The following is a 12,737-nucleotide window of genomic DNA, read 5'->3' on the forward strand; positions in this document are numbered from 1 at the left end:
AGGGGTTAATTTAATGAGATGTGTGTTTATATAGCCATTATTGTAGTTAATATGTAGTGTACTGCATTGCAGTCTTTCTTGTGTGTTGCTTTTAAGGCAATAAATATACTTTTATGATTGGTTGCAACAAGTCTGGACCTTTCCTCACTGGTTTACATAGCTTTTCTCACAGTGTACCAAATTAAAAATATACATCACTAAGAACTGGTGTTCCAAGTTATTCTCCTGGGTTTTGGGATGCCTAACGTCGGCGAGGTTCTAGTGTCCTACATTACTACATGCCTACAGTGAAACAGGTACATGAAACATGTTGTAGGGACCAGTCTGATGCCAGTACCAACATGAACCATATGTGTTGGCCACTGAAATAAAGTCCTCTGATTCTGTGCAAAAAGTATGAGAGGAACGTGCAAGTTTAGCTGGGCTGCAAAATGGCTCATTATACACTGTTCCCAATCTTCCACAGGAAGATGAGGTAGGGCCTATAACCAGCATCTGCATTCCTAACCCATCTGGTCTGTCAAGTTGAATGTCCCATCCACTCTTTCATAGAAAAAGATTGCGGGGAGTGGTTGAAGGAGCGTAAACAGCCATAGAATTACCATTGAATTCCTACAGTGCCGAAGGAGGCCATTTGGCCCATCGCGTCTGCACCAACACTCTGAAAGAGCACCCTACCTAGGCCCACTCTCACGCCCTAACCACATAACCTAACCTGTACATCCATGGACACTAAGTGACAACTCAGAATGGCCAATCCACCTAAACTGCCCATCTTTGGACTGCAGGAGGAAACCGGAGTACCCAAGGAAACCTACGCTGACACGGGGACAGCATGCAAACTCCACACAACATCAGAATTGAACCCGGGTAGGGCAACACGGTGATGCAAGTGGTTAGCATGTTTGCCTCATGGCGCCGAGATCCCAGGTTCGATCCCGGCTCTGAGTCACTGTCCGTGTGGAGTTTGTATATTCTCCCCATGTTTGCGTGGGTTTCGTCCGCACAACCCAAAAGATGTGCAGGGTAGGTGGATTGGCCATGCTAAATTGTCCCTTAATTGGAAAAAGTGAATTATTTAAAAAAAAGAATTGAACCCGGGTCCCTGGCATTGTGGGGCAGCAGTGTTAACCACTGTGCCACCGTGCTGCATGAGGTATAAGGATGTCAGTTGGAGGGGCATGAATAGGGCACAAGGTTGACAGGGTTCAACAAAAGAAAGTATGGGATATTCTTCCCTATGCTACTGGGAGCAATTAGATGATGCCATTTTCCCCACTGTACTCTGTGCAACAGAAAACTTACAGAGAATTCCTACAACTGTGGTACAACAGTCATAGTAAACATGGCAGCATCTGAGGAAGAACACTTGAAGAGCACAATCCCAACAGTTGATGTAAAGTGTTTTTCAAATGGACCTGCCCTTTCAATCCTCATGTTGAAGTGAATCACAGATTGATATTGGGTTGTTAGCCATCCTTGGCTTCAAAGAAAGCACAGTTTGACAAATTTTAACAAGGGCGAAGTGGATGAGTTTGGAATAACATCCAGTTGCTAAACGTTAATAGAGATAGCTCAAATCAGACAATAAAGTGCTGAACAGGTTGTGGGGTCATACTTAATCTAACATGAAGGCAGTAATTGAAAACATGTAGAATTGAACATCGTTTATCAGAGTACAGAAACTCTTGAAAGTTCAGGAAAATCTTTGGCATTCCCACATTGACACATAACAGAGGTCAAAAGATGTGGCTCAGACACCATAGGCCTCTGATCTGGTTGTGCTATATAACTAATATCAATAATTTCAAACCCATTACTAATATCAGTCTGACTTTGGTTTGCTCCTGCTTGAGATTGGCCCATGGATTTTCCTTGACTTTGCAGACAGGAGGCTATGGGTGGTTTTACTCACCCTGTTGGAATCGATCCTCTGCCTTGAGCTGTAGATTGGAGGTGGAATGTTGAAGGCCTGTGGGACCAGGTACTCCTCCGCATCCATCATGTCTTCCAGCTCCTCTTCATCCAGTAGGCTCTGGAAGAACTTGCTGTCATTCGGGCTGGGCAACTTCATATGGTCATCTCCCTGTAACAATGAGGGAGGCCTTTTCATTACATAATGTATTGAGCCTCACAGTCTGTTCAAGAAGAGATGAGCTTCCTGTTTTAAAGGTTCAGCGAGAATACGTCCTGGAAAGGCCTCTCCTGACACAAGAACTTCAATCTATGACCAGGTTGAAAATGACAGACAGATGGCTGGTTGCCCAGCTCAATTACCTGCTACAATTTCAAAACTCAAGTCAAAATAATTTTTTTTCACCGGTACTCTATAACGTGTGGGCCAAGTAAAGGAAACTGTAGAAAATGCTGTATAGTCCAAATTAAAAATATGAAAAATGAAATTTCAACTGCTCAAAGGATCTTAGATTATGTAAGCTATATATCAGGGATATGTGAGTTACTGTTAATAACCTCCGAGTGGGACTTCCGGTTGCGGTGATGCGGAGCTAAGCCGCACGTTTGGCAGCTCCCGCTATCAAAGGACTTTCGGGCCTGTTTCGGGGCCCCAAACGGCGCTGTTTCGACGATTCCCGGTGGGGGAAGGTGCTTGGAGGAACATTCCCCGGAATTTATGGTGCGTACCCGGAGTGGGGCAAAGAAAAAGGCTGCAGCAGCTCCCCTGAAAAAGCGGGGGAAGGAGGACAAAATGGCGGCCGGCGGAGCACCTGAGAATTGGTGGCAGTGGGCGCAGGAGCAGCAAGCTGCTCTTCTGCGCTGTTTTGCAGAGCTGAAGGCTGAGTTGCTGGACTCCCTGAAGGCGACTACCAGCAAGCTGCTTGAGACCCAGACAGTCCAGGGGGCGGCCATTCAGGAGTTGCAGCAGCAGGCCGCTGATCGGGAGGAGGAGGCCGCGGCCCTCGTGGGGAAGGTGGAGATGCACGAGGCACTTCACAAAAAGTGGCAAGACCGCTTGGAGGAGCTGGACTTTCGCACGAGGCAGAAGAATTTGAGGATCCTGGGCCTTGCGGAGGCGCTGGAGGGGTCGGATCTACCGTCCTATGTTGCCACGATGCTGAATTCGTTGGTGGGGACGGGGTCCTTCCATCTGCCCCTGGAGCTTGAGGGAGCCCACAGAGTGCTGGCCAGGAGGCCCAAGGCGAATGAACCCCCGCGGGCGGTGCTGGTGCGGTTCAATCGGTTCAGTGACCGGGAGTGTGTGCTGCGCTGGGCCAAGAAGGAGAGGAGCAGCAAGTGGGAGAACTCAGTAGTGCGAATCTACCAGGACTGGAGTGCAGAGGTGGCTAAGTGGTGGGCCGGGTTTAACCGGACGAAGGCGGTGCTGCATAACAAGCAGGTTAAATTTGGAATGCTGCAGCCTGCGCGTCTGTGGGTAACATATAAGGACCGGCATTACTACTTCGAGTCCCCAGAGGAGGCATGGGCCTTTGTGCAGGCGGAGAAGCTGGACTCGAACTATGGTTTTGGGGCTGCGGGGTCTTGTTACTACGGTTGTTGCTGTTTTTGTTTTTTCTATGCTGGTTCTTGCTCTGTTTCCAGGTGGTTCTGTTGGGTATGGTTTTGTGTTATGTGGGGGATGTTGGGGTTTTCTTTTCTCTGTACGGGACTGGGGGATGGGGTGGAGCTGGAATTTGGGAGATGCGTCAGAAGGGTGTGGTGGGGCAGTGTGAAAGCGCGGGCTTTCCTCTGGTTTCCCATGCTGCGGGGCGTGGCCTCTACTGGTTTTTTCCCACGCTGGAGTGGTGCCAAGGAGGAGTGGCAGGAGGGGGGATGACCCCATGTCGGGAGGGATCGGGTTTTGGCGGGGGTTGCCGGGGTCAGCAGAAGTCAGCTGACTCACGGAAGTACCATGGAGGGTGCGTCGCGGCTAGGAGGGGTCCTAGCCTGGGGGGGTGGGGGAGGGGGGGGGGGGGTGGGGGAACCGGGTTGCTGCTGGAATGGCCAGGAAGGAGCTGGTGTGGGCCGGGGGGTAGAGGAGAGGCGCTATCGTCATGGGAAGCGGGTCGGGCAGGGTGTGCTGGGCTGGGGCGAGCAGTCGATGAGCTATGGCTAGTTGGCGGGGTAGGGGGGCGGGGTGCCCTCTGATCCGGCTGATCACCTGGAACGTGAGGGGGCTGAATGGGCCGGTTAAGTGGGCTAGGGTATTTTCTCATTTGAAGGGGCTGAAGGCGGACGTGGCTATGCTCCAGGAGACCCACCTGAAGGTGGTGGACCAGGTTTGTCTGAGGAAGGGGTCGGTGGGGCAGGTTTTCCATTCAGGATTAGATGCGAAGAACCGGGGGGTGGCGATTCTGGTGGGGAAGAGGGTGGCGTTCGAGGCGTCTGAGGTGGTGGCGGACAAGGAGGGCAGGTTTGTTATGTTGAAGGGTGGGCTGCAGGGAGAGAAGGTGGTGCTGGTAAACGTGTATGCCCCGAATTCGGATGACGCTGGCTTTATGAGGCGTATGTTGGGCCGCATTCCGGACCTGGAGGCAGGGGGCCTGATCATGGGGGGAGACTTTAACACGGTGCTGGATCCCCCACGAGACCGGTCCAGTCAAGGACGGGTAGGAGGCCGGCGGCGGCTGATTTCCATCCGGGACCATGGAAAGGAGTGAGAGGACGGAGAGGGAGAGACTGGTGGGGGGGCTCCTAGATGTGGATAGGAGGTACGCGGAGGCCCCGGAGGAGGGATTGTTGGGGGAACAGCGTAGCTTGCAGGCCAAGTTCGACTTGCTGACCACCAGAAAGGCAGAGACACAGTGGAGGAAGGCGCAAGGCGCGGTTTATGAGTATGGGGAGAAGGCGAGCAGGGTGCTGGCGCATCAGCTCCGCAGGCGGGATGCAGCTAGGGAAATTGGTGGAGTGATGGATAAGGGTGGAAATGTGTTGCGGAAGGAGGCAGAGATGAACGGGGTCTTTAGGGACTTTTATAAAAAGTATGCGGACCTGTTGGAGCGGGCCATCAATGAGGCATGGGAGGGGGGCTCTGCCCCCGACGATGTCACGGGCGCTGATTTCTTTGATACTGAAGCGAGATAAGCACCCCCTGCAGTGTGGATCATACAGACCAATCTCACTCCTCAATGTGGATGCTAAGTTGCTGGCGAAGATCCTGGCCACCAGGATAGAGGACTGTGTGCCAGGGGTGATACATGAGGATCAGACAGGATTTGTCAAGGGAAGACAGCTTAACACGAATGTGCGGAGGTTGTTAAATGTTATTATGATGCCGGCGGTTGAGGGGGAGGCGGATATAGTGGTGGCGCTGGATGCAGAGAAGGCGTTTGATAGAGTTGAGTGGGGGTACCTGTGGGAGGTGTTGGAGAGGTTTGGATTTGGGGAGGGGTTCATCAAATGGGTGAGGTTGCTTTATGAGGCCCCGATGGCGAGTGTAGCTACTAATGGAAGGAGGTCAGAGTACTTCAGGCTCTGCGGTAGGACCAGGCAGGGGTGTCCCCTGTCCCCCTTGCTTTTTGCACTGGCAATTGAACCTCTGGCTATGGCGTCGAGGGAGTCGGGGAGGTGGAGGGGTCTGGTGTGGGGTGGGGAGGAACATCGGGTATCGCTGTATGCGGACGGCCTGCTGCTGTATGTGGCGGACCCAGTGGGGGAATGCCGGGGGTGATGGAGCTGTTGGCTGAGTTTGGGGGCTTCTCGGGCTATAAACTGAATCTGGGCAAGAGCGAGGTGTTTGTAGTGCACCCGGGTGATCAGGAGGAGGGAATTGGGAGACTCACATTTAAGAGGGCAGTGAAGAGTTTCAGATACCTGTGGGTGCAGGTTGCCAGGAGTTGGGGGACTCTCCACAAGCTTAATTTTACCAGGCTTGTGGAGCAGATGGAAAAGGAATTTAAAAGGTGGGACATGGTGCTGCTATCGCTGGCGGGTAGAGTGCAGTCCGTCAAAATGACGGTTCTCCCGAGGTTCTTGTTCCTTTTTCAGTGTTTGCCCATCTTTATCCCTAGGGCCTTTTTTAGGAGGGTGACTAGCAGCATCATGAGCTTTGTTTGGGCGCATGGGACCCCGAGGGTGAAGAGGGTCTTCTTGGAGCGGAGTAGAGATGGGGGGGGGGCTGGCGTTACCCAACCTCTCGGGGTATTATTGGGCGGCCAATGTATTGATGGTGCGCAAGTGGGTGATGGAGGGGGAGGGGGCAGCGTGGAAAAGGTTGGAGATGGTGTCCTGTGGAGGCACAAGCCTGGGGGCCCTGGTAATGGCGCCGTTGCCGCTCCCTCCTACGAGGTATACCACGAGTCCAGTGGTGGCGGCTATCCTCAAGATTTGGGGGCAGTGGAGGCGACATAGGGGGAAGTGGGGGGCTCGATGGAGGCTCCGCTAAGGGGGAACCATCGGTTTGTCCCGGGGAAAATTGATGGGGGGTTCCTGGGGTGGCACAGAGCGGGCATCAGAAAGCTGAGGGACCTGTTCATTGATGGGAGGTTTTCCAGCCTGGGAGAGTTGGAGGAGAAATTTGAGCTCCCCTCGGGGAACATGTTCAGGTACCTGCAGATAAAGGCGTTTGCTAGGCAGCAGGTGGAGGGATTCCCTTTTGCTGCCCACGAGGGGGGGTGAGGGACAGGGTGCTTTCGGGGTCTGGGTCGGGGATGGGAAGATATCTGATATCTACAAGGTAATGCAGGAGGTGGAGGAGGCGTCAGTAGAGGAGCTAAAGGCTAAGTGGGAGGGGGAGCTGGGGGAGCAGATCGAGGATGGGACATGGGCGGATGCACTGGAGAGGGTTAACTCTTCCTCCTCATGTGCGCGGCTCAGCCTCATCCAATTCAAGGTGCTGCACCGGGCCCACATGACTGGGACTAGGATGAGTAGGTTCTTTGGGGGCGTAGACAGGTGTGTCAGGTGTTCGGGGATTCCAGCGAACCATGCCCATATATTCTGGGCATGCCCGACACTGGAGGAGTTCTGGAAGGGGATGGCGAGGACGGTGTCGAGGGTGGTAGGATCCAGGGTCAAGCCAGGCTGGTGACTCGCGATTTTTGGGGTTGCAGTGGAGCCGGGAGTGCAGGTGGCGAGAGAGGCCGGTGTTTTGGCCTTTGCTTCCCTAGTAGCCCGGCGGAGGATCTTGCTACAGTGGAAGGATGCGAGACCCCCAAGCGTGGAGACTTGGATCAATGACATGGCGGGTTTTATTAAGCTGGAGAAGGTCAAATTCGCCCTGAGAGGATCGGTACAAGGGTTCTTTAGGTGGTGGCAGCCTTTCCTCGACCTTCTGGCTCAGCGATAGGGAACTAGGTCAGCAGCAGCAGCAACCCGGGGGGGGGGTGGTGTTGACTATGTTTATTTAATTAAATTTATTTTCAAGTTCTCTTGTTGTTTACCGGTGTTGGCGGGGTGGGGGGGGGCTCGATATATGCATTGCTACGGTCTTGGGTGTGTTATGCTTATTATGTTGTTTTATTGCTGTTTATTACTGTTTGTTGTTATATATTTTGTAAAAAATTTTCAATAAAAATTATTTAAAAAAAAAAACCTCAGAGTGGGCACACAGTTCACCAATTAATCCAGTAACCTTCCCCAGGGATAATGACCCGTCTTTCACATACACAACAGATGTGCACCCATTCAGCCATGTTTGTCAAACTTTAGATTATCTCACGTCAGATGAGCACTAGTTTTGGACACATTGGCATTTTGAAATTGGAGTTCAGAGGGAGATTACTAAAGATAATTTCGTAAGAGTTTTAATTCACGTCCAGCACCTTAGCACGTCTTGCAACACTTCACACACAATGTATTATTTTGAGGTGTGGTTAGTGTTGTTGCAGTAGCTACTTGCGCACAGGAGGATCGCAGAGGACGCTATGGTAGCTAATCTGTTGTTGCCGGTAATGGTTAAGAGGCTAATATTGGTCAAGGCACCGTACTCTTATTTGGCCTCTTTAACATCCGTCTGAATAGGTGGAGAGGACTTTAGATGAACACCTTCACTCGAAGGCAAAATCTCAAACTAATCCAAGAGCAAGCTGCTGCTCCAGCCCTCAAACCCACAGCCTTTTATTCCAAAGGTGCTAACGACTCCAGGAAACTACTGCAACTGTCACACACAAATGCACCCCATCATTAGAAATGATGGCCTGGAGGTTTCATCTGACTGTGCGTGGATTTTTTCCCCGTCACATTTCACCCCAAATTGCTGTAACTTGTGGAAAAGCTGCAGGATTTTAAGTGCACATTATTTTAAGTGTGATTTGAGTTTTGAGCCACTTGAAAAAAACTGCACTGAAAGCTGACAAAACCGGCTGTGCCCTCAGGATTAATTAATCACCATTGGGAGTTTCTGCTAATTGCTCTCGTTTACTGATCCTCCTGGAGGCTCTTTAAAGTAAACTGGATCTTTTGCGTGCAAGGACACTAACAGGTATTGTGTTAAAGGCTTTTGAAAACCATTTTCCCTAATTTACTAAGAAACGGGTTACTGGACAGCAATAGCAATTGTATTTTTTTTAGGATTCATTTTTTAGTTATTGAAAATCAGGTGGTGGATTGCCACTGTCATTAAAAATGCTTATTGTTTCATTATAAATCCACATCTGTCTTCATAACAGCTACCAATGCATCAAGAAATATTTTTTAAAGCCCCGTTAGCTGGATCTTTTGGTCCCGCCAAAGGCGATCCCCATGGCAGTTTCCCCAGTGGTGGCACGGGCGAACCACAAGAAACGGAATATATTGCCAGCAGCCAATGGTGAGCCAGCACCAATGCTCAAAACGCCATTAGAGGGCCGGAAAATCTCACCCAGAAGTTCACATTTGACAATCTGCAAATGGGTTTGGGTGGAAATGTTTAAAAAAACACTTCTCTCAAACCAGGCACAATTTTGGGCAACTTCCAAAGCGTAAACGCCACCCTGTCAGGGAGGACCCTTCAGTTCCGCGACAAACCTTTTGTTAATTTTCCATGAAAGTTCCCAGCGTGGTTGTGACCAGAAAATCCCACCTCTGATCTTTTAGTGCTCGATGTTGGAAGGCCTTTTACTGTTTCCCTGATGCAAGCACATTGCAATCACAGCATGGTTGATCATGGCAGCAGTATTTTGTATACATATATGTGCCAACCTCATGTACTGTCATGTGACCTGCCATTGAACACTTTCTGCTGGCATCATCCTTGGTTATAGTCAGTGCGATGGGTTCAGCTTCTAAGTGTCCAGGGTGGAACTGTGATGTGCAGACTTGGAGGAGGGGGGGCGGGGGGGGGGGGGGGGGGGGGGGGGCTCAGGTTCAGTCAGTGTGGTACCAGACGCACTAAAATGGACCTCAGCACCTGTAGGACTGAGGAAAGAAAATAACCAAGGTACACAATCCAGGAAACTCCCTTCAGGGAGCTAGGTTTCAGGCAACAAAATAATGGGGCATTTTTCTGGCTGCGTTGTGCCTGGCGCACCTCCCGCTATTTCCCAGAGAATAGCGAAACAGCCCATAAACAGGATTCATGCAAGATTCCGAACGGAGGGTGCTGCCCCCGGCCCGCAGTACCTGGCACAATCTGATTCACACCCACTCTGTGGCAGAAAGGTGGACCGCCTGAGAAAGAAGTTGGATCGCCAGGAACACTTGAGGCTGGACGATGGACGACCTCTGGGACACCAAATCTGGAAGATCCAACTGGAGATGCTCCCCCACCCACCCTATCCTCGTAACCCCACCTAACCTTTGGACACTAAGGGGCAATATGACATGGCCAATCCACCTAACCTGCACATCTTTGGGCTGGGGGAGGAAACCGGAGCACACGGAGTAAACCCACGCACAGAGAGAATGTGCAAATTCCACAGTTTGGAATCAAACCCGGGTCCCTGGCGCTGTGAGGCAGCAGTGCTAATCACTGTGCCACCCTAGATCATAGATCACCCATGATCGAGTTAAATGCGGGGATAGGCTGAAGGAGCTGAATGGAATGGCCTCCCACTGTGTAATAGCAAGAGCAGGCAGATAGGCTGAAATTGGTCCTGCTGAACCGCCTTGTGATTCCAACCTGATAGTGCCAGCGCTATCAATAGAACAGATGAAGGGAGCAGCCACAATTGCTGATCATCGGTGTGATGTTTAACATTGATAATCCAAAGGACTTCCTTTTGCAGTTTTTAATCATACAATTATTCCAACTGAGAAGCTGAAATCAAATTAAACTGACCTGAATTACCAAGTATCTCTGTGGATCTCGAGCCATCCGAGAAAATTCTGCTGCCAATTCTTTGAACTTGGGCCTGCTGTCAGCATCAATCATCCAGCCTAAGGGCAAGGGACAAAGAAAGTAGCAGCTTACAGGACAGTGCCGGCCTCACAGGGTCATCCATGACCAGTTAAATACATCCAGTAATGAACACAAACCCACACAAAAAAATGACACTGCTTCTGAACCTGCGGGTATTTAAGAATCACAAAAACAAGGACAGAAAAAAGCTGTAAAACTAAAATTTCACAATTTCTACCCTGCATATCCAGCTAAACTGGATGATGTTTTGTTTTCAATTTAGTGTCAGCCTGTATCTTCAAGTCCTGGCCTCCTCATGCCTTCAGCTGCCTGAGTCCTGAGCTTTGGGACTCCCTCTCTTAATCTCTTTGTGTTTCTCCCTCTAAGCTTTCACTATGATAGGATCCCTACAGTGCAGAAGGAGGCCATTTGGCCCATCAAGTCTGCACCAACCCTCTGAAATAGCACCCTACCTTGGCCCACGCCCCCACCCTATCCCCGTAATCTAGCAACCCCACTTAACCTTTTAGACGCTAAGGGAAATTTAGCATGGCCAATCCACCTAACCTGCACGTCTTTGGACTATGTTGAAGATGCTATGCTATGTTAAAGGTCCTTCAAAAACAAAATGTAATAAAATGTTTATATTGCGTTAAATCAGCTTTAAATCTCGAGTTATATCGTCAGTACCCCTGTTAGATTGATTTAGCCACCTTATTACCTATTCCAAGGTTTAGATTTGCACAAAATCCCCAATGTTAACTTATGGTGAGAGTTTGGCGTGATGGATTGGATGGGGCTGTGTGGACGCGCGGAGTGGGGCTGGCACTCTGGTGAGTGGCTGGATGTCTTGGAGGGCAGGTTGGGATGGGGCAATAAGCTCCCAAAATGCCTGCAGCACAAGGCCCAGGTCACTTATACAGCCTCACTTTTTGCTGCATTATAGAACAAACCTAAGCTCAAAGGGAACGACAAGATGACTGTGGGTTGCAAACAGGATTTCACACGGCTTGAAATTGTTGCTGGCAAGCTGAGGAAACAGTTCGCAGCACTGAAATACAGGCCCAGGGTGGAGAGGTGGGGAGCTTGTGGGAAGGGCACGAAGTCAGGGGAGAAGGGCATGATACCTGGGGAGAAGGGTAGGGAGCTTGGGAGAAGGGGCGCGAAGCCTGGAAGAACAGTTTGGACGCCAGGAGGAAGGAGTGGGAAGGCTGGAGGAAGTGGTGGGAAGCCAGGGGAAAGAGGGAAGCCCATGGGATGGGAAGATTCAGGAAAGGGTAAGGGCAAAAACATTAAGGGTAATGTTAAGGGTGTGGTGCAAGCAGCAATTTGGATAAAAATCAGCAGTGAGTCTGGAAGGGAGCGGCAGCTGAACAAACATAATCGGGTTACATCAGGGAAAAACTAAAATGTGAAAGCTAAGGGCAGAGTATTTGAAAGCATGACACATTCTCAACCAAGATAAATAAATTAATAGCACAGTCGGATGTTAATGAGTTTTATCTAATAATTATTACAGATGTTGCAGAGTGCCCAAGGTTGGGTATTAAATATTCCGAGATAATTGACTAAAACACAGGGTGGAGGGGTAAAATAGAAAGGGTGGAGGGGTAGCTCTGCTAATACAGAATGGGATAAAGCAGAGAGAAAGGATCACAGCACAGAAAATCAAGCTGGAGAATCAGATCGAGTAGGGCTGAGAAACAAGACGCAGAAAACCTTGGTATGGATAGTTTATAAACCTCTTAGTTTTAGCAAAGATCATAAATCAGTAAATCAGGTGAATGCAACAATAATTATGGGAGACTTTAATAATTACATAGGCTGCAGTAATAGGAACATAGGAACAGAGGATCAAGAGTAGTCCATTCAGCCCTTTCAACCTGCTTTATTCTTCAACTGAATCATGGCTGATAATCTACCTCAACACCATTTTCCCACACTATCCCATATCCCTTCGTGCCATTAGTATCTTTGAATCTATCTTGAATATACTTAATGACTGAGCTCCCACAGCCCATGGGATAGAGAACTCCAAAGATTCATGACCCAATGACTGAAGAAATTCCACAGAACCATAGAATTGTTACAGTGCTGTAGGAGGCCATTCGGCCCATTTTGCCTACACCAACTCTCCCATAGAGCACCCTACCTAGACCAGCTACCCACTCCCCCTTCTGGCCACCATCCCCGAACCCCACATAACCTACATATCTTTGAACACTAAGGGTCAATTTAGCATGGCCAATCCACCTAACCACATCTTTGAATTGTGGGAGGAAACCGGAGCACCCGGAGGAAATCCACTCAGATGCGGGGAGAATGTGCAAACTTTACACAGTCATCCAAGGCCAGAATTGAACCTGGCTGTGAGGCAGCAGTGCTAACCACTGTGCCACTGATTCCACCTCATCTTGGTCCTAAATGTGTTGCCAAATATTCTGACTGCGTCCCATGGTTCTGGACCATCCAGACAGAAGAAACATCCTTTCTGCATCTACCTTGTCTAGTCTCAATAAGATCA

At 49.9% G+C, this 12,737-nt stretch overlaps 1 protein-coding gene across 1 annotated transcript in view; it reads right to left on the reverse strand.

Annotated features, from left to right (window-relative positions):
- LOC119958521 (receptor tyrosine-protein kinase erbB-4-like) overlaps positions 1 to 12,737 on the reverse strand; it is a 1,233,387-nt gene that overhangs the window by 104,684 nt on the left and 1,115,966 nt on the right. Inside the window, exons 24-25 of the mRNA XM_038787050.1 lie at positions 10,154 to 10,251; positions 1,916 to 2,086 (exon numbers count right to left, since the gene is read on the reverse strand). Of these exons, the coding sequence (XP_038642978.1) occupies positions 1,916 to 2,086; positions 10,154 to 10,251 (269 nt within the window). The remainder of the gene's footprint in view (positions 1 to 1,915; positions 2,087 to 10,153; positions 10,252 to 12,737) is intronic.

This window comes from Scyliorhinus canicula, chromosome 2 (genome assembly GCF_902713615.1).
Source record: "Scyliorhinus canicula chromosome 2, sScyCan1.1, whole genome shotgun sequence".
NCBI lineage: Eukaryota > Metazoa > Chordata > Chondrichthyes > Carcharhiniformes > Scyliorhinidae > Scyliorhinus > Scyliorhinus canicula.